This window comes from Rhinopithecus roxellana, chromosome 17, assembly GCF_007565055.1.
Source record: "Rhinopithecus roxellana isolate Shanxi Qingling chromosome 17, ASM756505v1, whole genome shotgun sequence".
Lineage (NCBI taxonomy): Eukaryota > Metazoa > Chordata > Mammalia > Primates > Cercopithecidae > Rhinopithecus > Rhinopithecus roxellana.
In genome coordinates, this window is record NC_044565.1 from 110,783,894 (window position 1) to 110,809,794 (window position 25,901).

The 25,901-nt window shown below is 44.8% G+C and overlaps 1 protein-coding gene across 1 annotated transcript in view; it reads right to left on the bottom strand.

The window, feature by feature from the left end:
• Window positions 1-25,901, bottom strand: part of VWA3B (von Willebrand factor A domain containing 3B) — a 220,478-nt gene that overhangs the window by 116,529 nt on the left and 78,048 nt on the right. Inside the window, exons 8-9 of the mRNA XM_010362112.2 lie at window positions 24,190-24,315; window positions 2,698-2,894 (exon numbers count right to left, since the gene is read on the bottom strand). Of these exons, the coding sequence (XP_010360414.2) occupies window positions 2,698-2,894; window positions 24,190-24,315 (323 nt within the window). The remainder of the gene's footprint in view (window positions 1-2,697; window positions 2,895-24,189; window positions 24,316-25,901) is intronic.

Consider the following 25,901-nt stretch of genomic DNA (forward strand, 5'->3'; position numbering starts at 1 on the left):
AGTTCTGATTCGCACTGTTTGTAGTACAGAAACAAGGAAAAGCAACACCTAGGAGGCATCTCCTATGTGCCAGGCGCTGTGCTCAGACATCCATTTGTAAATTTGCACTTCACCCATTTCACGAATAGGAAGCGCGAAGCTCAAAGAAGTCACATGATTTGTTCAACATCTCATCGTCACTAACTAGTAGAAGCAGCACTGACACCTAGAACTTCTCCTTCCATATCCAGTGTGCCTTCCGCCACATCACGTGGACTGGTACATAGCAGGGGCTCCATAAATATTGTTTGAAAAATAGACGAAGAGACAAGAATGGGTCTTTGAACATCAGGCCTGGTTTTGTGCACAAGCTCAAGCAACCAAGCATGCAGTGTGGTTTCAGGGATGCCTGAAATATCAAGTTCTCAGGCTAGGGCTGAAATTCCCTTATTAGAAATGCTTGCTTGTCTCCTCCTCCCAGTCGTTCATGTCTTTGAACTGCTACATAACAAGGCCTTTTCAGCCATTCATGTCTGTGTTAATGAGTTTCTTGGGTCTGTTCCTACAAACTAGTTTTTATTGTTAAATATTTAGGGGGTCTTGCCCAGTGGGAGTCTGGGGGAACCCTAAATAATTTACCTGTTTCACAGCCTTATTTTCTGCCTACTTTATACACATCACAATTTTAGGTGTGAATCCAGTTTCAGTATGTAGTCCCAAAGACTACAAATAAAACTGTTCGTTTCTCATCAGTATTTGTATAAAAAAAAAAGGTAGATTGATAATTCTCAATCTTTACCATAATATACTTGACTAGCACAAAACAAAATGAGGTAAAATTCCCTCTTGTAAGCCAAATCATTCAAAGTGGTCCTGTAAAATTTCATTTAAAATTGACAAGAGTTAGGAGGTGATCAGTATTAGAGCTAGCTTGAATATACTGCAGTCATCAGTTTGCAGTAAGCTATGTTCAAACTGATGGGGATTAATATTTTGAAATATCCAGGGTCTAATGTATTTATTTTATTTTATTTTGAGACAAAGTCTCCCTCTGCTGCCCAGGCAGGAGTGCAATGGGGCCATCTTGGCTCACTGCAACCTCCGCCTCTCGGGTTCTGCCTCAGCCTCCCAAGTAGCTGGGATTACAGGCACGTGCCACCATGCGTGGCTAATTTTTGTATTTTTAGTAGAGACAGGGTTTCACCATGTTGGCCAGGCTGGTCACAAACTCCTGACCTCACGTGATCTGCCCGCGTTAGCCTCCCAAAGTGCTGGGATTATAGACGTAAGCCACCGCGCCTGGCCTATTTTTTAAATGAAAATTTAGTTATGTATGATTTGCTCAACATTACTGAATAATGTCTACAGAACCAGAAAACTGTGCTGGGGGAGGAAACCCACAAATGAGATTTTCCCTGCACTGTAGCAATTACCCTGCATCCTAGGGTAAGCCAGGGAACAAGTCTTGCGTCAATTCCGCATTTTTCTAATTCAGTTTTTGTATTTTCCTCCGTGCAGTTTGTCATAAATGCACAGCAGCGAGGGGGCAAGAACACAACATGGTGTGGCTCCCACAGCCCAGAAGGACAGTGCCCTTTCCATGGAGGGCATGTGGCTGGCCAGCCTAGTAACAAGTGGCAACAGGACTGGAGTTCCACCTCCACTGGAGTTCCAACATCTCAGTAATGACCTTGACATTGAATCGGAGCCTTCGAGAATACATGAGGTGACACTGTATTTGAGGGGGACCTTGATTTTCTTTCCCAGGTGTCTCCTCTGGGCTGCGGTCACCCACCAGTCACCTGCCTGTCTGCCCTGGGCTTGCATTTTAGGTTCACTTCACAGTGTGTACCTGGGACTTTGCCACCTCCTGAAAGAGCCTTCCTCTGGTTTTGCAAATCTGCCATGTTCATTTTATCCTCATTTCTATTTCCTATTGGGACACTTCGTAGTCTTTCCACGCTTCTAAACCTTTGATACCTCATCTTCTGGCTCCTGTTCTACATCTCTCTGCTTTTCAAGGTGTGGCCCCTGAACCAGCAGCGCTAGCATCTCCTGGGGATTGTTATGGATGCAAATTCTTGAGCCCCATTTTGGACCTACTGACTTATATGCATGATGCTGGAGTTTAGGCAGCACTGCTGTCCAGCACTGTCCTTCACTGGGAGCTAGAGTCGGGCACTAGGAGAAGTTGTATTCCTACAAAACCCACAGTGGAACTGCAGCTTTCAAAGTTTTTCATGGCTATAGCCCTTTGGAGAATCTGATTCTGTATTTGCTGAGATTGCACTGTATGCTGGCTGACAGTCACTGGAATAATGAGGGGAAACACAAGAAGACCACAGAAACTCCTGCTGCACTGGGCGTACTCACCAGCAATTTCTCTTTTCCATTCGATATGGGGGAACAAAGGGCTTCTCTATTTGCATAATGTTGAATAATTCTGAGACTCATAATGCCTGATTTCTCCAAGCCCAGCCCCTGGCTTATCTACAACTCACTGATGTCTAGAACTCATTCCCAGCCTTGATCTCCACTCCCAGAGATGCCCTTTGGAGAAGGGTGAGGAGGGAAGCAGAGGAATCCCCTTCTTCACAGAAACTCAAGCTGGTTTCTCTCCCTGCTGCCCCTTGGCCCACCTTCTGACCTGAGGGAGGCCTCACGCACCCAGGGCTTGAGGGGAGGCCACAGCCCCTCCCAGGAGTGCACTTCACCTACCGCACTGGTCTGCACGGACTCATCCTCCGGTTTGGCTTTTATATCCACAATCCCATCGGCATGGCGGAAAGAGCAGTCGGCAAGGACGTCATACAAGGATAGCTTCTGGGCCTTCAAGCCATATTTCTGCAGCCATGTCTTAGAGTCCCAGGTGTCTTCTGGATTCAATGCAATCTCAACAGAGGTTGTTTCTGACTCTGTAGAATCACAGCTCGTCAGCCATTCGTATGGCACAAGCCATTCATATTACATCCCCAACTTAATATTGACCAACTTGGAACGTGTTCTTTATTAGACCACAAAACCCATGATTCATTTCAGAAAACAGCTTTCCAAAGCAGGACTGGCAAAGAATTATTAGGCTTTTAATGGCAAAAACCGCAATTACTTTTGCAACAACCTAACAATTCAAAAGACTGCAAAGCAGGGTTATTTTTTATTTCACTTCCTCCCCTCCCTAAGTTGACTGGCCCCACGCCTGGGTGGAGGTGACCAGTAGACCAAGACTGTGTGTCAGGAGCCATATATGTGTAAGGATGGAGTCAGAAGCTCTGGCTTCAAGTCCTGGCTCCATCACCTACGAGCTTGGGCAAGTTGCTCAAACTTGGATGAGTCACTCCACTTGATCTCTCTTAGCTTAGGCAGGATTCTTCACCTGCAGCTGGAAGATAGTATTTGCTCGGTCTTCCTAGGTAAACTGCAGCAATTCAGTGAGAAAAGTTATATGAAGCCAGACGCGGTGGCTCACACCTGGAATCCCAGAACTTTGGGAGGCCAAGGCAGGTGGATCACCTGAGGTCAGGAGTTTGAAACCAGCCTGACAAGGCGAAACCTCATCTCTACTAAAAATACAAAAAATTAGCCGGGTGTGGTGGCGGGCACCTGTAATCCCAGCTACTTGGGAGGCTGAGGCAGGAGAATTGCTTCAACCCGGGAGGCAGAGGTTGTGGTGAGCTGAGATTGTACCACTGCACTCCAGCCTGGGCAACAGAGCAAGATTCCATGAAAAAAGATAGAAAGATAGAAAGATAGAAAGAGAGGAAGGAAGGAAGGAAGGAAGGAAGGAAGGAAGGAAGGAAGGAAGGAAGGAAGGAAGGAAGGAAGGAAGGAAAGAAAGGGGAAGGGAGGGAGGGAGGGAGGAAGGAAGGAGAGAGAAAGAGAAAGAGAAAGAAAGAATGAACGAAAAGGAGAGAGAGAAAAAGAAAGAAAGAAAGAAGAAAAAAGAAAGAAAGAAAGGAAGAAGGAAGGAAGGAGAGAGAAAGAAAGAAAGAAAAGAAAAAGGAGGGAGGGAGGAAGGAGAGAGAGAAGGAATAGAAAGAAAGGGAAGGGAGGAAGGAGGAAGGAAGGAAGGAAGGAAGGAAAGAAGGAAGGAAGGAAAAGGCGTGTAAATGTGCTTTGTAATGTGGTGGAAACAGAAGCGATGAGGTGGAGGTGATCGACCCACAAAGGCTAGCAGGCTGCCTCCCACGAAGCTCCCTTGTTACCTTGGTGAGTGTGTCCTGACTCACAGCCTGGCATTCCACCCTGCAGGCTCAGAAACCTCATGTGCCATATCCAGGACAACTCACCTTAGCTTCACAGGGTGAAGTATAACCCAGAATGCCAATTGCCTAAACATCTCCAGCCTCGGGCACATTTCCGTGGTGTTTTCCAGGGGTAATCTACACTCTAACTGGGAAGACATGTTATGTTACCTGAGCAGGACAAGCCAGCATATCACACAAGCAGAAAACTGTTTTTCTAGATTACTCAAAACTTGGAACAGCACCTAAGGGAGAATGAGTTACTCAGGGGTGGACACAAAGGAGGGGTGAGGAACTGTGAAGCTGGAAGGAGGCACTGGTGTCTGGAGCTGGCCGTGCACGTCTCCCAACTCCATGCTCGGCGATGGCCACTTGGTAGGCTGAAAGAGACCGTGGTGGGTTGTTAAACCCTGCACACCACTGGAAGGCAGGCAGAAAGGACCCTGAGCCTTCGGCCCCACTGGGACCGTGGGAGCCCTAGGAAGACGCGGAAGGGGTTCTGGGCAGGCAATGTTTTTTTCTAACAGTGCTATCATGTAGGAGGTCCACCAGCGCTACAGAGTTTCGTTTAACTCCGCTTACATTAATGGCTCTCAACCTTTCACAGTGGCATCCCCTGAGGAGCTTTAAAAGAAATACGGACGCCTGAGTCCCATCCATTAGATTCAGTTTTAACTGGTTTGGGAGTGTGGCCTGGACATTGGGATTTTTTGAAGCTCCCCAGGCAACTGTATTGTGCAGCCAAGCTTTGCCACCGGCTTAAGGTGGAAAGGACTTCTCAGTTATGACTTGGCAACCCCATCAGCTGATGCTTCCATCAGACACAGATGCAAGTGAAGTCCTACTAATTAAAAAGTAGCACTCACTGTTAGGGAAACAAAAATATGACCCAGACTTTCCTATTACTATATTTAATGGGATATATAATTAGAACAAGATTGGAAGACATAAATCATGTTAGAGCCAATTCCTTCTGTATAATATGTAAAGGACACATTAATGCTTCATGAGACCCATGTCCTTGAATTTTAATAGAATGCCACTGGAAGAATTCGCTCTGAAACCTACGAGTGGGGAACTTCTCAAAGAAGCTTGTTTTGGATTTTGAACTTTAAACCAACCTGGCATCAGAAGCCCCTCAGAGCTGCATCCCCGACACCAGGAACTGGCTTCTCCGTGAATCATAAAGCATCTTTTCACCCTTCTCCAGGAGCTCAAGCCAGAGGCTTCTCAGAGCTTCGAGTCCCTGGGGTTCGCCTACACACTCTCCCCCATCACACAGAAGCAGCAAAAAGAGGATGCCGCCGTTTCTGTCAGGGAGATCAGCCTCCTTGGAGAAACCCTTGGGGCGACATTGTCTTCAATTTTTATTAATTATATTCCCATTCACTGTGTTTTTGCTTAGGAAGACCTTTCCTTTTCTCCTCTCCCTTTTTTTCCTGATCAAGAGGTATAGTAGGAAATAAAATTTTCATTCAATTATTTCCATAAAAACACACACCTTATTATATCCTTCTGCTCTGTTTTGGGCTGCCTTCTTTTAAAAAAGATAAGAGCCCTCTGTCAAGTATAAATTCAAGCTTACCATAGAACTTCCTAAAAACACATTCGAACCAATTCGAACCAAAAACCAAACTCCTTTTGAAAGAGGCAGAGAGTAACTTCTGACTCCAGCTTCACCGTGGACCAGACGGTGCAGTCCTGAGGGCAGGATTCAGGCTCCCAATTACCATCTGAAAAGGGGGTTCAGGCAAGCCGCCAGAGCAACCTGAACTTTCATAGAGGAAAGAAGGGTGAGCAAGCAATCGAAACCAAACAGCCCAGGCACTCTAAAGCTAAAGAAAGGAGGAAAAAAAGAAATAAAAGAAAAAGAAAAAAAAAGGAGGAAATCTTTTAACTTCCAGTGCTAATTACACCAATTAATGGCTGAGTCTCATTTTCCTGGGAGGGGCAGGGAAGGGCATCATCCATTCATTAGCGTCACTTACTAAGGGGTCCTTCCCATTCCCCAGCAGTTAGCTTAATTAAAAATGTTACATGAATTCTCACCCACAGAGAATTCATTTATTATAGAGGTATGAGCTCACAGCTAATCCTGATTACATGGCTTTCCTATTCCACAGGACAGATTGCTAAAGATGTTCTTTCTGTTATGAGAAGGGATCACATCTATGCCACAGGATTAACCAGCCCTGTCCTCCCCATCCTACTTGTCAATCTCAGAACATTTTTCAATGAAAAAGACCTACTGGGAAAATGCTTTTGAAAACCATCCCTGCTATAGCCAGGGCCACACACACAAAGATAAATTGGGCACAGTTTTCCTTGCCCACTCCTCTCCCTGTCCCTCATCCAACCGACAGGTTCAGCTCCAGAGGGGCTCACAGCCATCAGGGATTTCTCACCACCATAACTCCCTTCTCCCATCCTCCTCCACTAAATGTTACTTGCCTGGCACCTCACTCCTGCCATGCTAGCCCCACACGCCTTTCAGGAGGGCTGTCAGCAAACGAATAAACTAGAACTCTAGATCAAGTCTGACGTTTCCAAGAGCGGGTCCCACAGAAACTGCCTCCACTGCATGTCAGTGGCTTCTACTCAGGAAGAGGGTTCCTTAAACAAAAAGTTTGGGGAGCTTGAAAAGAAGGTTTCAAGGGGTTCTTGTTCACAGGACTTCTCTAAGACTTTCTTAGGGGAATGGGCAGTGGGGCTTACCACAAGCAAGATTCCCAAAGCTGTTTAGCCCCAGAGTCTTTCTGCATAGAACGTTTTAGAGGGCTTGTATTTAACAGGCCATAACCCCTGTGATCACAGGTGCCATGAGACAATGAACAAACTCTTGGCCACCACATGGGGAGTGGCACAGGAAAAGAATGCTGTGAATTAGCTGAAAAGGAAGGCAGAAGGGAAGAAGGAAGGAGGGAGGAAGAGAAAGAAGGGAGGGAGGGGAAGAGAAAAGGGAAAGGAAAGGAAAGGAAAGGAAAGGAAAGGAAAGGAAAGGAGGGAAGGAGGGAGATGTTTGGTACAACATGGAACAATTGAGATTAGGAAGTGAGACAGGATTGATGGAGTTAGGGAAATTTAGACCTGAAATTCACATGTTAAGTGGCGAGGATGAGGGAAGGAGGGAGGGAGGGAGGCAGGAAAGAAGAGAAAGATAGAAGGGAGGGATGGAGGGGAGGGAGAACAGAAGAAGGGAAGGAAGGAAGGGAGGGGAGAAAAGAAGGAAGGAAACCAGAATTGAGGACAGCTGGGAAAGGAGGGCGAAAGGTAGCAACTGTCAGGAAAAGAAATCTGGTCCCGCCTGCTGGTGAGATGAGTGAGGTTTCAGCCCTGTGAGCCGGTTAAGCATGGAGCAGCTGCAAGGGCTGTGAGTTCTCTGAAAGTAAGATGAAGCCCATCCCAGTCTGAGATCCAGGAGCCAGGTGGCGACAGTGTGGTGAGAGAGCAGCTCATCTCTGAGCAATCAAGCCCTTTGTCTGCTGCAGTTATTAACTAAACCTGCTGTTAACCTACGCTTGCTAAAGTACCATGCAATAAGCATATCTGCCCGGCACTGCAGGGGAGCCAAGAAATGGGGAGGAGGGGATGAAGGAGATGGAGGATGGTAACCCTCCAACATTCTACCAAACTGATTCACTGTGGAGATCAGGTAAATGTTCTCTGGAGCACCCCCACGGGCTACACACAAGGACTGAGGACCAACTAAAACCTCTGTTATAAAGAAGGGCTCCATGGCATGCCCAACTGGAAAAATGATTCCAACCCATAGTGTTCTCAATTCCTACAATCCTCTGGAGGTAGAGGTGGGAGAGAGAGAAAAGGAATAAAAAACAAGGAGGCAAAAAAGAAGCAGACATAAAAACAAAGAACATCAAACACCAATAACAAAGAACACGGAAGAGGAGCTAATGCCCCCTAAAGACATGGTTCAACATTTCCCTCACTTTCTCTTCTGCCTTATGATTCTGAAAGAAGGAATCTTAAAAAGAATTATTTTAGATGTAAGGTGTGAATGATGCAGCTGCAGAAGAATTTTTAAACTACAGCATCTGCAGCTGGCTACAGAGAAATAAGGAGCAGTTAATTTAGCGACAAGCCTGCATGAAGACTGAGAAGAAACCACTAAAGGGACTACAGACTGCAAAGAATTATAAAAGCCACATCTTACTGTGTCTATATCTAACTAGCATTTAAAACAAATTGAAAATAGTTGAGGATCAGTGAGGTAGGCATCAGACTGTACCTTAGGCTATTACTTCTTTAAAAATAGCTGTGGTATCGCAAGATAAACACAGACTGATTCAAGATGTTTGGTACAACACAGAACAATTGAGATTAGGAAGTGAGAAAGGATTGATGGAGTTAGGGAAATTTGGACTGAGTGACCTGAAATTCACATGTTAAGTGGCGAGGATGAGAACCCTAAAACAGAGTGTGAATGCTGGAATGAAACCAAGATGGAAAGCTGAATCTACTTCCTTCAGAAAATTAAAATATTTATCACCTTTGTGATCTTGCATCACTGTTGCTGAGGTTTTTAAAAAAATCTTTAGTCAGCATATTTATTTCATATATTCTGTCAAAAACTTTTTGAGATATAATTCACATATCATAAAATTTGACAGCAAGGTGACTATAGTAATGGTGATAAATTATATTCTTGAAATTATATTCTTGAAAAATCCAAAGAGAACTATTAAGTGCTCTCACCACAAAAATGTTTACTATGTGAGGTAATCTAATTTTTAATTAGCTAGATTTAACAAAATTTCACAATGTACATATACTTCAAAACATCATGTTGTACATGAGAAATAGATACAATGTTATCTGCCAAATTAAAAAAAATAAAGTATTGGTGTTAATTATTCTTTAAACACTTGAAAGAAGTCACCAGTGAAGACATTTGGTCCTGGCTTCTCTTTGTGCAGACTTCTTAAAAAAATTACTAACACAGTTGCTTATGACAGATCTATGCAGAATTTCCATTTCTTCTTGAGTCAGTTTTGGTAGTTTGTGTCTTTCTAGGAATTTGTGCATTTCGTTTAGGTTATCTTATTCATCAACATACAATTGTTCATAGTAGTCTCTTATAATCACTTTTATTTTCAAAAGGCTGGTACTCATACCCCTTCTTTCCCATTCCTGGTTTCAGTAATATGGGTGTCTCTCTCTCTCTCCCTCTCTCTCTCTCTCTCTCCTTTCTTGGTTTGTCTAGGTAAGGATTTCTCAGCTTTGTTGATCTTCTAAAGCAACAAACATTTAATGTTTTAATTTTATTGTTTTTCTATTTTTCATTTTATGTATAGCTTCTCTAACTTTTTTTTTATTATTATTTCCTTCCTTCTGTTTGTTTCACTTTAGTTTACTCTTCTAATTTCTTTTCTTTTTTTTTTTTTGAGACAGAGTCTCGCTCTTTCGCCCAGGCTGGAGTGCAGTGACCGGATCTCAGCTCACTGCAAGCTCCGCCTCCCGGGTTTACACCATTCTCCTGCCTCAGCCTCCCGAGTAGCTGGGACTACAGGCGCCCGCCACCTCGCCTGGCTAGTTTTTTGTATTTTTTTAGTAGAGACAGGGTTTCACCATGTTAGCCAGGATGGTCTCGATCTCCTGACCTCGTGATCCGCCCGTCTCGGCCTCCCAAAGTGCTGGGATTACAGGCTTGAGCCACCGCGCCCGGCCGTTACTCTTCTAATTTCTTAAGGCAGAGGTTTGGATAATTGATGTGAGATCTTTCTTCTTTTTTGAGGTAGGTATTTTCAGCTAAGCACTGCTTTAGTTGTATCCCATAGGTTTTGGAATGTCAAACTTTTTGTTTTCATTCGCTTCAAATAATTTTTCAATTTTCTGTTTGATATATTTCACCCTCTGGTTATTTAGAAGTATGTTGTTAGTATTCACGTGTTTGTCAATATTCAAAATGTCTTACTCTTATTTATTTTAATTTCATCCATTGTAGTCAGAAAGATACTTTGTATGATTACAATCCTTTTAAACTTACTGCAACTTGTTTTGTGGCCTAACATATGGCCTATTCTAGAGAATGTACACTTAAGAATATGTATTCTACTGCTGTTTCATATAATCTTCTATAGATGTCTATTAGATTTAGTTGAAGTGTTGTTTAGTCTTTTATTTCCTTGTCAATCTTCTGCCTAATTGTTTCATCCCATATTGAAAGTGGGATAATGACGTCTTCATCTACTATCATTAAACTATAGAAGACCTTTCAATTCTGTCAGTTTTTGCTTCTTGTATTTTGGTAAACTGTTGTTACATGCACATGATTATGTATTCATAATTGTTACATCTTCCTGGTAAATAATTGACACTTTTATCATTACCAAATGTCCTTTGTCTCTAATAAGAATTTCTGTCTTAAAGACTCTTTTGTCTGAAATTAGTATAACTATTCAGTTCTCTTTTTGTTACTTATTTGTATGGTATATCTTTTTCCATTCTTTACATTCATCCTATTTCTGTCATTAAATCTAAAATGTGTCTCTCGTAGACAGCATATAGTTAGATCATGCAGTTTTTGTGTGTGTGTGTTTTGTTTTGTTTTTACTTACTTGCCATTCAATTAAAGTGTTTAATCCATTGACTTTTTCCTTCTTTTTTTCCTTTTCTTTTTTTTTTTTTTTTTTTTTTTGAGACAGAGTTAAGCACCCACTATCCTGTCCAGACTGGAGTGCAGTAGCTATTTACAGGTGCAATCATAGTGCACTGCAGCCTCAAACTCCTGGCCTCAAGCAATCCTCCAACCTCAGCCTCTCAAGTAGCTGGGACTACAGGTGTGTGCCACTGTGCCCAGCTAATCCATTTACACTTCATATAATAAATGATATGGTAAAATTAATGTCTGCCATTTTGTTATTTGTTTTCTACATGTCATATATTTTTCATTCTTCTATTCCTCTATTATTACCTTATTTTGTGTTAACTGAATATTTTCTAGTATTCAATTTTAAGTTATTTGGAATTTCTTTTACTATTTCTTAGTGGCTGCCATGGAGATTTTAATCAAAATCTTAACTTATCACTCAGATTAATCAACTTAATATACAAAACATTAAATCTATATAACTCTACTGCCTCCCCCCTCCATTGTGTTGTTATTCTCATATAAAGTATACCTTTAAACACGTGTGTTTATCAGAACAGATTAAAATTTTTTTGCTTTATAAAGTTGTCTTTTGAATCAGATAGGAGAAAAAATAGTTACAAACAAAAAATATATTTATACCATAATTTCTGTTTACCCACGTAGTTATCTCTATTGGTGGCCTTTATTTCTTCCTGTGGATTCAAGTTATTCTCCAATAGTCTTTCATTTTATCCTGAAGGATTTCCTTTAGTATTTCTTTAGGGCAGGTTTGCTGAAAGTAAATTCTCTTGGTTTTTGTTTATATTAATTTTTCCTTTTTTTTTTTTGAGACGGAGTCTCACTCTGTCACCCAGCCTGGAGTGCAGTGGCACGATCTCAGCTCACTGTCACCTCTGCCTCCTGGGTTCAAGTGATTCTCCTGCCTCAGCCTCCTGAGTAGCTGGACTTTATGGTATGCCATTGGTCTCTTAGACTCTGTTAGGTTTTTTTTCATTCTTAATCCTTTTGTTCTTCAGACTGGTTAACCTCAGTAGAGCTATCTAAAAGTTCATTGGTTTGTTCTTCTGCTTGCTCAAATCTGGTGTTGAACCCCTCTAGTCAGTTCCTCATTTCAATACTTTGTACTCCAGAACTTTTTTCAACTCCAGAATTTCTATTTGCTTCTTAAAAAAAAAATTTCTCTCATTATTGATATCTCTATTTGGTAAGACATTGTTCTTATACTTTCTATGTTCTTTAGACATAGTTTCCTTTAGTTCTTTGACATATTTAAAATCACTTATTTAATATCTTTATCTAGTAAGGTCAATGTCTGGGCTTCCTCCTGGACATGGACAGTTTCCTCATGGACAGTTCCCATGCATTGCCTTTTTTCTTTTGTACGGTCCATAGTTTGTTTCTTTGCATGCCTCGTTTTTGTTGTTGTTGTTGTTGACAACTGGACATTTTAAATAATAAAACTCAGCAACTCTGAAAATCAGATTCTCCCACCTGCCCAGAGTTTGTTGTGATTCTGTGTGTTTATGACTCCTGAATTCTGTAAAATCTGCATTCTTTGTCATTTGTAGCTACTGGAGTCTCCGCTCAGTTAACTCAGTGGTCAGCTAATAATTCAACAGAGATTTCCTTACATCTTTTGGACTATTCCTTGCTGAGGAGCTGTGTGTGTATCAGGCCACACTTTCCACACTGCAGCAGTGAACAACTCTCCCTCAGCCTTTACTTCCTGCTGGTGCACAACCTCGAGCTCAGCCTGAGATGACAGCTGAGGGCCCTCCTGAGTCTTTTTTTGAACATATGCATAGCCTGGGCATGCCCACAGCCCTGTGCATGTGCCTGCCTGGGCTATGCATGATAGATTCCCAGTAATACCCCAGAGCTTTAGAAAGACCAATGGACATCCCATTCCCCAGTTTTTCATCTTAAGTGTTTTGGTTTACCTCTTGTTCATCCTGACTGCTATCTACAACCTCAGTCAGCCATAAAGTTAATCAATCACTTCTCACTTGTTTTTGACAACTGTCCCCAGAGAAAAGGCTTTTCCCACGGAAGAAGAACTGAGTGAAGTCAAATAAAGAAAGCTTTGTAAGTGGGGTCTTCCAGAGAGCCAGTGGACAGGTCAAATAATGAGAATTATTCTGGAAATGAGGCTTTGAAGGAACTCCAACCCCATCCTGCCCCCTCCAGTGGCTGTGAGCCTGCGGTTTCCAGTGTGACCACAAACTGTTGGTTTTCAAGGTTAGTGAGAAGCTAGAGCTGGGGAATGTGAATAGGACTAGCTAAAATGCCACCAACTTACTGTTGTTACTGAGATTCAATTTTTTTTTTTTTGAAAAAACACTCCCCAGATTGCTGCACACCTTGGGTTAATTCCTAGAGTTATGAAAAAAGTTGATTCTGATAAGGTCCTTGTGCCTTCTATGAAGGAGAAGTTTTGAAGGTCCTTAATGCTGCCATTTTTGCTCAGGTATTTTGGTGTTGCCATAATTAGGGGCCCAAATACACTAAATATAATTACTCAATAGGTTTGTTGTGCTTTTCCACAGTCATTTTTTTTTTTCTTTTGAGACTGAGTCTCGCTCTGTTGCCTAGGCTGGAGTGCAGTGGCATGCTCTCAGCTCACTGCAACCTCCGCCTCCTGGGTTCAAGCAACTCTCCTGCCTCAGCCTCTCAAGTAGCTGGGACTACAGGCGCACACCACCACGCCCAGCTAATTTTTGTATTTTGAGCAGAGATGGGGTTTCACAATGTTGGCCAGAATGGTGTCGATTTCTTGACCTCGTGATTCGCCCACCTGGGCCTCCCAAACTTCTGGGATTACAGGCGTAATCCACTGGCGCCCAGCCCTCTACAGTCATTTTTTAACAACATGATTTTTAATGTTGACATTTCACCATACCTGTATCGCATTCCAATATTTTTCCCAAGTTAAATGCATAGCATCTACAAAATTCTAATCAACCAATTCTCCCAAATTTGAGGAGAAAATTTTGAGAAATTAATCTTGAATCATGGGAGAATTACATGGCATTTTTCTGCAAATGTTTTGCCACATGTGCTTTTTGTCTGGAAAATACAAAGCTCAGTGCCCACTGGAAAATGCATTATTTGAGTAAACACAGTCTTGGTCCTTTCTAGCATTCTCATTTGTTGCTTATTAATCAACCTTGTCAAAGTTCACTTGACTATACAGAGAGCTTTACAGATATAAAGGCATTCTGAAGAAAATGTGAGTTCTAGGAAGAAATATTATTTTATCCTATGCCTTGCCTGAAGTGTGAACACTTTGACAAGAGTGTCATTTGCTTCTGGTTGCATAAGACACCAGCTGTGTCCTGCCCCAGATCTCTTCTGCAGCCTTCTTTGAGCAAAAAGGGAAGACATTCTTGAGAAGATAAACACGTACACGTACTCTGTAAATTAGCTTGTTCTGCTCTCAAATTGCAGGTCATCCTGGTGGCAAAATAGTCTTCATCTAGTACACTTACTAAACATCTAGCATTGGTGCAGAACAGAAAACTCAGATGATATTTCACCTCTGTGGATATCAGAGTCCAAAGAACTTGGGGTCAAAGATTCAGAAACATGGGGTTCCTGCTTGATACGCCTTTATTTATCTTTATACCAAGAATATTCACTTCACCCCAATAGTGTATCTGAATTCTCCACCTACATAGTAAATTGTCTCCTCTATTTCTCTACCAGGCTCTCAAGGATGCTTCAGTCTCAATAGGTTCAAACAAAATGTGTCATCCCCCACCCTCACCTGGTTCTCCTCCAGCATTCTCTCAGCATAGTGGACGACACCGTATCCATCTAGGAGCTTACTTTTGACACCTCCATCTGCCCCACACCCAAGTCCTATTGATACGAAGTGCTGGGAAGGGAAGAGCTGGTCCCTTTAAATGATATGGAAGTGGGGAAGGAAAGTGCTGGGTACAGGAAGGGTATGGACCCTGGCTAGGGCTCCACCCCCATGGACCTAGGTGAGGACATGTGTTTCTGTTTTCCCACCCAAATGCTGCATTTCCCAAGACCACCCTGGCCTGTCATGCCCCCATTCTGTACAGAGACAGAAGCAGCTGGACATTGAGAGGAGCATATCAGAGGAGGAACACACAGGCGGCTGGATGTTGGGAGGAATGCGCCGGCATGCCAGCAGGCCACTGACCAGCAGAATGATGCAGTTTGGCTGGGGCAGTCAGAGGAGAGCCCGGGCTGCCAAGCAGCCTGACTCCAGGGAAAAACCATCACCCTTCTGGCTCCCCCATCTGCTGAGATGCTTCCACTCAATAAAACCACTCATTCTCAAGCCCACGTTTGATACGACTCTTCCAGTACACCAAAGCAAGAATCCAGGATACTGAAAGCCTCTGTCCTTGTGACAAGGTAGAGGGTCAAATTGAGGTGGTTAACACAAACAAGAGCATCCTGTAACACACGCCCATTGGGGCTGCAGGAGCTGTAAACATTCACCCCCAGACACTGCTGTGGGGTTGGCACCCTACAGCCTGCCCATCTGAATGCCCCCCTAGAGGTTTGAGCAGCAGGGCACTGAAGAAGCAAGCCACTCCCCCATCACACATCCTGCAAGGGGGACAGGGGAACTTTTCCTGTTTCGCTGTCAATTCAACAACCAAACTCTCCCTCATATCTGCCCATTTATCACCTTCACAGGCTCCTCCTGCTCTTGTTCAGGATTGCCACCGTCACTGTACCAACATCTTTATTCTCTTCCCTCATCCTGTTGGTCCCCTCGTCTCCAACTTGTTTCCCACCCAGTAGCCAAAGTGATTTTTTTTCCTAAATGTAAATCTGATCTTAGCATTCTCCTGCTTACAATCCCCTAGCGGCTGGCCACTGGTATGAAATTGAGGGTGAACCCCTGTACCGCGGCTTCCAGACCCAGCACAATTGGGTCCCTGCCTCCCTCTCCAGACTCATCACTGGACACTGCGCTCCAGCCACACTCCTCTTTCCAGTTCTTCTAAAGTGCTGTTCTCCTTTCTGCCTCGGGGCCTTTGCATACGCTGTTCTTCTTCCTGGCAAGTACTCCCCGCTCTCTCCCATCCTTTCACCTCACTCACTTACCTCTTCAACCCTCAGATATCAGCTCCTAAGTTATTTCCTCAGGAAACCTTTCCTTGACCCTGGGAATAGCTCAGAAGCTCCCACTTTTCCTAAGTCGTGAATACCCCATTTGTGTTCATCTGATTTTCTACCTTCACGGAGCAAGAGGTGGTTCATGTAGGTCCTGCTTTACAAGGGCCCGTTCCATGTCTCTTATTTACCATTATGTCATCATCTACCACAGTGCTACATAGAGTAAGCACTAAATAAACAAAAGAATAGACAAGTGCATTAACCTTTGCTGAAGCCCTCATTACATCCTACCTTTGGGACAGCACAGGTCTAGGTGTTTTACATGTGTTTTCTCATTTAACTTTCATAACAGTCCATGCAGTAAGTATTATCATTATCATCCACATTTTGCAAATAAGGAAACTGAGGCACAGATAATAAGTGTCTTGCCCAGCATCACACAGCAGGAGTGGGCAGAGTCAGGTTTAATATCTTTCTGGCTGGGTGCGGTGGCTCACGCCTGTAATCTCAGCACTTTGGGAGGCCGAGGCGAGGGGATCACGAGGTCAAGAAATCGAGACCATCCTGGCCAACATGGTGAAACCCCGTCTCTACTGAAAATACAAAAATTAGCCGGGCATGGTGGCGGGCGCCTGTAGTCCCAGCTACTCGGGAGGCTGAGGCAGGAGAATCACTTGTACCTGGGAGGCGGAGGTTGCAGTGAGCCGAGGTCGCACCACCGCACTCCAGCCTGGTGACGGTGATATTCTGTCTCAAAAAAAAAAAAAAAAAAAAATCTTCCCAACTCTGAGCCTGTGTACTTCATCACCACCCGGGACTATAAAGACATCTTGCTGGGGCCGGGCGCAGTGGCTCAAGCCTGTAATCCCAGCACTTTGGGAGGCCGAGACGGGCGGATCACGAGGTCAGGAGATCGAGACCATCCTGGCTAACACAGTGAAACCCCGTCTCTACTAAAAAATACAAAAAACTAGCCGGGCGAGGTGGCGGGCGCCTGTAGTCCCAGCTACTCGGGAGGCTGAGGCAGGAGAATGGCGTAAACCCGGGAAGCGGAGCTTGCAGTGAGCTGAGATCCGGCCACTGCACTCCAGCCTGGGCGACAGAGCGAGACTCCGTCTCAAAAACACAAACAAACAAACAAAAAAAAGACATCTTGCTGATTATTTAATACAATTGCTAATGAAAATAAGCACCATCCTGCTCTCCATTTGTTCAAAAAATATGTGCTCTAAACTCCTGTAGACCTACTGTAGGTTACAACAGCCTGCAGAGCCTGAATGAACCTTTAGCCATTTCCTTGTCTTTTGAAACTGAATTTGGTATTTTGAAACAAGCAAGTATTCGGAGTCCAATCTTGAGTCTCAGATGGTCATCTTTTGGACTGTCTCTGTTCATGACTGAAGCATGACTACACAGTGTGATTGGACTAATGATCTCTCCTGGGTCACAAAATGGCTGTGAAGGTTATTCCAAATGAGGAGTCCCTGAAATGCTTTGAGATGCAGCATCATCAAAGAAGGGTCAAGCTTCCCAAACTTTGGACAAATTCTATTGATTGACTCACTGATTCACCGATTCATTCATTCATTGTGAGACACAGTCTCGCTCTGTCACCCAGGCTGGAATGCCGTGGTGCGATCACCACTCACTGCCACGTCGACTCCCCACTTCTCGACTCAAGCGATTCTCCTACCTCAGCCTCCCAGGTAGTTGGGACTACAGGTCTGGACTGAAGTGATCTGCCCACTTCAGCCTCCTAAAGTGCTGGGATTACAGGTGTGAGCCACCACGATTAGCCTGGACAAATTCTTCAACGTTTTGTGAGAAAAGCCACCTTCGTGTTTGAGGGTCATGCCTAGAACAGGCACACTGAGACACACACACACACACACACACACAGACACCCACAGAAGACCCAGGTGTGTCCCACCCACGTCTCTGAACAGCTCAGCGCCAGAGGAGTGACTCTCCTTCTCCCTTTTTTCACTTTACCGAGAGTTGTATTGAGCTACAATTGACATATCTCATACGCCTTCAAAGTGCACACATTGGTAAGTTTCCACATGCGTATGGTTAGATGTACGTTTATCACCTTGCTGTTTGTTTTCTATTAGCCCTGTCTGTTCTTTGTTCTTTTTTTTTTTTTTTCCTGACAGGTTTTGGTTTATTTTTAATTCTATTTTATTTCCTTTGTCAGCTTGTCTTGTTATTACAGTCGTTATCTTAGGTTTATACTACACACCTTCAGCTTCTCATAGCCTAACTTCAAGTAATATGACATCGCTTCATGTATACTATGTGCCAATGATAAACTATTTCAGCTCGCGTAAGTCTGAAAATGTCTTTATTTTGCCTTTGCTTTTGAAAGATATTTTTCTTTGTATAGAATTCTAGGCTGAATGTTTCAGGTACTGAAAGAAGAAATGCTGCCCTGCTGTCTTTCCTTTGAGTGAGAAATCTGCTGTCATCCTTGTCTTTGTGGCTTTGTGCGTATCTTTTGTGTCGTTGTTCTGGCTGCTTTTAAGATTCCCTCTGTATTACTGATTTTAAGCACACCAATTAAGATGTCTCTGGGTGTAGTCTTCCGTATTTTCTTGTGCTTAGCATTCACTGAGCTTCTTGGATCTCTGGGTTTGTAGTTTTCATCAAATTTGGAAACTTGTCAACACATTTCTTTAAATATTTTTCTGTTCCCTGCCCCTTCTACTTCCTCCCCTCAGGAATCCCATCTAATGTATATTTGGCCACTTGAAATTGTCCCACAGTTCACAGATGCTCTTTTGGGTTTTTCAAAACTCTTTTTTTCCTATGTCTGTCTCATTTTGGATAGTTTCTATTGCTGTCTTCAAGTCCACTCATCTCTTTTCCTGCAATGTCTAATCTGCCATTGATTCCATTTAGTAAGCTTTTCATCTAACACATTTTCTTCTCTTAAGTTTTCATCTCTAAAAGTTCAGTATGTGTCTTTTTAAAATATTTTCCTTGTCTAGACTTAGCTTTTGAACATATGGAATACAGTTATAACTCTGAGTGATTCTTCTGCCAATTCTAATGTCTGTGTTAGTTCTCAGTTTTGATTGATGGATTTTCCTACTTATTACGGGTCACATTTTTCTGCTTCTTTTCACACCTTGTAATCTTTGATTAGATGCCAATCATTGTGAGTTTGACCTTGTTGGGTACTGGATGCTTTTGTTCTTATACATTTTCTTGAGCTTTGTTCAGAAATGCAGCAATGTTACCTAGAAATAGTTTGTTCTTTTCATGTCTTGCTTTAATGATTTCTTAGGAGGGCCCACAGCAGTGCTTGATTTAAAGCTAGTTATTCCCCATGACTGAGGCAAGACCTTGCCAAGTAGTCTCCCCAGGGACCCATGAATTCTAAAGCTTTCAGGCTGATGAGAACAGGCACTGTTCTTGGTCCTGCGTGCATTCCAAGCCCCATTTCTTCTAATCCTTTCCAACAGCCCTTTCCCATACTCTTCTCACATGCATGAGCTGATCAGTATTCAAATGAATTCTTGAGGGGAACCCTTTGCAGATTTCTGGATTTCTCTCTCTGTGCATCTATTTCCTCTCTGGTACTTTGTCCTGTGAATTGTAGCTGCCTTGGTCCCTCCAGACCCTCAGCTCTGTCTCCCAAACTCAGGATGTGTTCTGGGCTCCGCTTGGGTTCCTCCTCTGTGCACCAGGGCCTGGAAACTCTCAAGCCAGGAAGCGAGGGAAAGCTAGAGCTCATGGTTTTTTTGCCCTGTATGTCAGAAATCACCGGCCTTCATCATTAGTGTTCAGAGTCCTACAAACCATCAATTCATATATTTTTGTCAGTTTTTTTTTTTTTTCCAGGGAACTCTCATGTCCTGCTCTTGGTAAGTATAAGAGGTTTAAAAAAAAAAAACTATCAGTGGCCTCACCTTCTTCTCACCTTCTTATCATCCCAGGCACCAGACTCATGAGACATTTCTCCCAGCAACTGCCCTCCTGGTCCTATGGACCTGTATGTGCCAGGTGACCTAGAACCACTGTGCAGAATGGCAGCTTGCTGGATCTCCTCCGATCCGCCCCTTCCCTCTCCCGCTGGCCACCTTCTCTCCTGGGGTCTGCAGGTCCTGAGCAGTCAGCTTAGGGGAACAGCTGCTGCCTTCCTAGGAGGCCGTCCAAGCCAGTCTTGTACTGAGCCAGCTTTTGCCTCAGTAACTCTGGGCTACGGGTGGGAATGAGAGCAGGTCGGACACGTGGTATAGACTCTGGGGCCAGATTGAAGTTGCGAAAGCTGAGATGGCTAGCCAATGATGAAAGGTCCTGGCCAAACTTTCCTTTTTAAATAGAGATGGTACATTCAAAGAATTCTTTGAAAATTTCTGCTTAGAGTTATTTTGGGTTTTAGCTTGTGTGTGTGTGTGTGTGTGTGTGTGTGTGTGTGTGTGTGTATTAGATTGAAACAAAGGGAACTGATACATCATTGTCCAATATCTGAGGCTTATAACTCATCTGTTTCCTTTAGGAATAACATCCAAGACCTTCTGTTAACTCTTAAGACTAACTATACCAAACTTAAATACGCCTCGTATTAGTCAGCTTGGGCTGCCGTCACAAAACACCAGAGGCTGGGGGGCTTAAAGGCCAGACATTTATTTTCTCTCTGTTTGAGGGTGGAGGTCCAGGATGAGGGTGCCAGCAGCACTGGTTTCTGATGAGGCTGTTCTTCCTGGCTGGGAGATGGCCACCTTCTCTCTGTGCTGCACACGACCTTTCCTCCGTGTGCTTGTGAGGAGAAGGCTCGCTGGTGTCTCTCCCTCTTCTTACAAAGACACCACTCCTATCAGATTAGGGCCCTCCTTTTATGACCTCATTTAACCTTAATTACCGTTTTGTTGCTTGTTTGTTTTGAGACAGATTCTTGCTCTGTTGCCCAGACTGGAGCATAATGAGGCAATCTCTACTCACTGCAGCCTCCACCTCCTGAGTTCAAGCGATTCTTGTGCCTCAGCCTCCCAGATGCCTGGATTAAAGGCCTGTGCCACTACACCTGGTTAATTTTTGTATTTTTGCTAGAGATGGGGTTTTGACATGTTGACCAGGCTGGTCTTGAACTGCCGACCTCAGGTGATCCACCCTCCTTGGCCTCCCAAAGTGCTGGGATTACAGGCATGAGCCACCATACCTGGTCCCTTAATTACCTTTTTAAAGACCCTATCTCCAAATACAGTCACATGGTGGGGGCTTCACTGTATGAATTTGGTGGGGCACAATTCAGTCCACACACTCCCCCAAACAAATGCCTTAGCAGCAGCCTCTCCCATTCTCTTTGCCAGGCAGAGGTGCTGGGTTTGGCCTGGGTTCCCTGCTTGGTGTTCATTTTCTTCATCTGCAGGATGACAGGAGACCGTCTGGGTTTTCCAGTGGGTGTCACTACACGTGAGCAGCTCCTCCAGACAAGCCTATTAGGCCCTCTCAGGAACCCCCAGGGAGCCAACCCTAGCAATGTAACCACGGCAGCCAGTGCCCTAGGCCCAAGTCAGGACACCCAGTCACAGGAAAAGGCCACAATCGGCAGGAATTTATCAAGTCACACAGAGCAGGCTTGCCCATGCCTCAACCTCTCTCTCCCTCTACACAAGTCCCCGTCCCCATTTCTCCTCTAACTGCATCCCTTTCCGGGTCAGCCTGACCTTCCTGCTCTCTGCCCACTGCACCTCTGTAACCCAGGAGGCACTGCAGCCTGGCTGGTTCCAAAATTAGCCACACACTTGGACCACCTGGGGAGCTTTCAAAAGTCCCAGTGTCATCCCATAGGGATTAAATCAAGATGATTTAATCAGACATCCTGATTACATGACTGATGGATGGGAGGCAGACATCAGTACTTTCACTGGTGGACCAGGTTTCGAATCTAGGCTCCATCACTCGTTAGCTGTGTAGCTTTGGGCAAGTTACTGAAGCCAAAACGGAGATAATAGTAGCAGTAGCACCTGTCTCTTAAGACTGTGGCAAATATGAAATGAGTTAATACTCATAAGGAGCCTTACATAGTGCCTGAGGTGTAAGGTATGTGCGTCTACCAGGTGTGCCCCAAAGGAAACCAGCACCTTACAGAGGAAAGGCCAGGCAGGAGAATCTGTATACCAACTCCCCCAAGTGTGAAAGGGGAAAGAATGAGCGGACATCAAGCTCCTGCTTGGTGTGGCGCATGCGTCGTTGCATTTCATCTGCACAGGGGTTCCTCAGCATCAAGATTATGATAGTGGTTGTGTAGAAGAATACGGCCGAAAGAGACAAACTCAGGTGGGTCTAGTGATGGAGCTGGGATTTATAACCGGGTCTTTCTCACCCCTAAACTCACGCCCTTTGTTATGAAAAATGCTTTGCTTTATGAGAAAGAAAAGGGAGAAAATCCTTTGTGTGGTCTCAATGTCATTTATGAGTAAAAATGCAATGAGCTTGTATGTCTGGTGCAGTTGTGGGGCTGGAACACATTAAACGCCAAGAAGAGTTTTCATTTACTCAGAATTGGGTAGGTGCTAATTAAATCATGGAAACTAATATTAAGATGAATATAGCCCCACTGCTAGCATTGTTTGTAAAGGTTTAACTAGGCAGGAAAGTTTCTGTTCTGCATTTTGGGTTTAAAATCAGACTATGTTTGCTGGCTATGTGCCCATGGCCAACGACTTAACCCCTCTGTGACTCAGTTTCCTCACCTGTCAGTTGGAGATAATAAGAAACTCCCTCATAGAGTTATGAGGCTTCAATGAGCTAAATATAAGCCCACCCCTCAGGGCAGCAGCTGACACGCAGTATGTGCCCACACAATGGTCATATTTCTGTTACTACCACTTAGGGAATGCAAATCAAACTCCAAGTTTGGAGTCTTCCAAACTCCAAAATTTCAAGTGGCTATTCCAACTTAGATGAAAGAGTGCTAAGTGAATATCAGAAATGCAACTGGATTTTAATAATTTCTTTTTAATATTAGTAACTCAAACCTCTATACACCCTACTCCTTCCAAGTAAACATTCCACACGTTTTCCCCAGCCTGTGTCCCCTTCTGCCGCGAGGTCCTGGACCCTGCTCAAAGAAAACTGATTTAGGCCTTCCCGTAGGCATCTGAGAGTGAGTCAGATGGTTGCCTGCACAGACACAGACAGCTCGGATGGGATTTTGTCTGCATGTAAGGGTCAAGGTTAGTCGAGCCGATCACTGAGCTCTCCTTCTGCTCCTCCTCGCTGGAAGAGCACAGGCAACTTGACAGTCTCCTCTTGCCCAGCCTTCAGCCAGGCTCGTCTGAATGCTCTTCTCAGCGAGGCCTCAACCTTTGCACTTCTATGCTCATCTCTGTATCACCCGATTTCAGCAAAAAGCCTCAGTCAGTGTAGCCAGAATGCCCCACCCTCAGTATCTGATCGCTTGGCTATCTGATCAGCGTCTTCGTTCCCACTGCCCCTGTGACATCTGATCACATTGGCCTCTCTCCTGCAAGAATCCTGTCAAGCTGGTTTAGCCAGAAGCCCCCGTGCCCCTAACATCTCCTCTTAACAACTTTCCATCCACCGGCACCCCCGCCCGCCGCCCCCCCACCCACTTCGCTATGAATCCCCACCTGTCCCTGTTGTACTCAGAATTGAGCCCAGTTTTACATGGAGGTCTGGTTTCCCTCAGTATACAAGAGCTTGTCAAGAACCTGTTTTGTTGTTGTTGTTGTTGTTGTTGAGACAGAGTCTCCGGTGCTAGGCTGGAGTGCAGTGGTACGATCTCGGCTCACTGTGATCTCTGCCTCCCGGGTTCAAGTCATGCTCCTGCCTCAGCCTCCCGAGTAGCTGGGACTACAGGGGCCCACCACCACGCCCGGCTAATTTTTTGTATTTTTAGTAGAGACAGGGTTTCACCGTGTTAGCCAGGACGGTCTCGATCTCCTGACCTCGTGATCTGCCCACCTCGGCCTCCCAAAGTGCTGGGTTACAGGCGCGCCTGGCCCAAGAATCTGTTTTTACCACTTTACCATCCAGCTCTGGGTCTTGACAATTTCCACATATGCACACATGTGGGCGCGTGGGCACACACGCGTGCGTGTCCATGCATGTGTGTGTATGGCCCTCTCCCCACCCCTCACCCCACACAGCTCTGGCTGCTCTCCTCAGCAGCTTCTTACAGCTGGGCTCTGGAGCTGCCCTGGTCAGGAACATGGAAGCAGCCCCTGGTCCCCAGCTAGTAACATTTATGAATCTTTTACACCAGTGACCAGAAATAGCACCAACCGCAATCCACCGTAGCCACATCGGGCTTGGGAGGCTCGGCCACCAGCCTCTGGATCTGGGCCAGGGTGCTGCAGGCTTCCTCCATCTCTCGCCAAACGAGAAACACGTCCTCTCTGACACCGGCTCCTGAAAGGGAAGACACAGCATGAGCGGCCGGCTGAGACAGGCCCGGGAATGTGGCAGCCTGCCTAGCAGGCCTGACACATTGCCGCCAAGTTTCTGGAACATTTCTGAACATCAAATTCTGCTTCCCCCACTAATCTCTTTCTGAGAATCAGAACTGAAATCCCCAAGGAATGAAATCATCTCAAGAAATCATAAATGCAGACTTAAGGATGCAATAAATCCTTCTAAAGTAAATGTTTGTAGCAGCCAGAATATTTAAAATGAATTATTGATAATACCCAAATAAGAGAGGAATAAAAACATTCCAAAGCACCTCATGCAAGCCAGGGTCACTGCTGCGAGGAAGGGAAATGCAATGGCATGTGGTGAAAGCAACAACCCCCAGTCCTTTCGCCATGTAGCCCAGGTGTCCTGCTTCTTTGAAACCACAAGTGTAATATTTCCCCTAATACAATAATGATGGCCTGGTCTCCTTTTCTGGGCCTCTACTGTCTCAGTTAAGGGTTAGGTTTGACTGTGTAACATTTTTTTAAAATGAAGTGGCATCGTTCATTTAGATATCTATGTCTTTCAATCAATTGAAGTCCATGCTGAGGAGCGTGGTTTAGGGCTGGGATAGAGGCTCTGCCCTCATCGAGATCCAGGCTCTAACAGATGAGTGGTTTCCAGAGGTGGGGGCAGGTGGGGCGGGGGAAAGGGATGTGCACTCTGGGGTACGCCGTGCAGAGGTGCACAATGAGGGGTCCTGTCCTGCTGCCTTAACTGTATCAAGGTCAAGGTCCCGGCCGTGCTGTGGCACTATGTCACTAAGGGGGTCAGCGGGTAAAGATAGATGGGCAGGCCAGGCATGGTGGCTTATGCCTGTAATCCTGTAAAACATTGGGAGGCCAAGGCGGGCAGATCACTGGAGGTTAGGAGTTCGAGAGCAGCCTGGCCAACATGGTGAAACCCCGTCTCTACTAAAAACACAAAAATTAGCTGGGCATGGTGGCCTCTGCCTGTAATCCCAGCTACTCAGGAGGTTGAGGCAAGAGAATCACTTGAACCTGGGAGGTGGAGGTTGCAGTGAGCCGAGATCACACCACTGCACTCCAGCCTGGGTGACAGAGTGAGACTCCATCTCAAAAAAAAAAGAATAGATGGGCATCTCCCTATATCACTTATTAGCACTGCCTGTGAATCTACAATTATCTCGAAATAAAAAGGTTAATTTTTAAAATCTTAAAAGCAGATCCACACTCTTTCTATCTATGCTCCTCGGTCACTCAGCACATCCTTCTGTCTTCAGCCACCTTATGATTCAACATGGTGTCCTCAGTGCCAAGCAGCACGTCCTGAGCAGCAGGGCCGCTGGGAAGACAGATGCACACCCCCTGACGGAGTCAGTTCCTTCGAGACGCCCTGCCCAGAAGGCCCACCCCACAGTTTCATTACTTAGCCGCTGCCAGAGTGGCATCATGCGGCCCCGTCTGGCAGCAAGAGAAACTGAGAAATGCTTTTAGGCGGGATACACTGCAGCCCTAAGTAAAATCGGGGCTACAGCCTAAGGAGCAAGGGAGTGTATCTGGGTGGCAACTTGGCTGAGA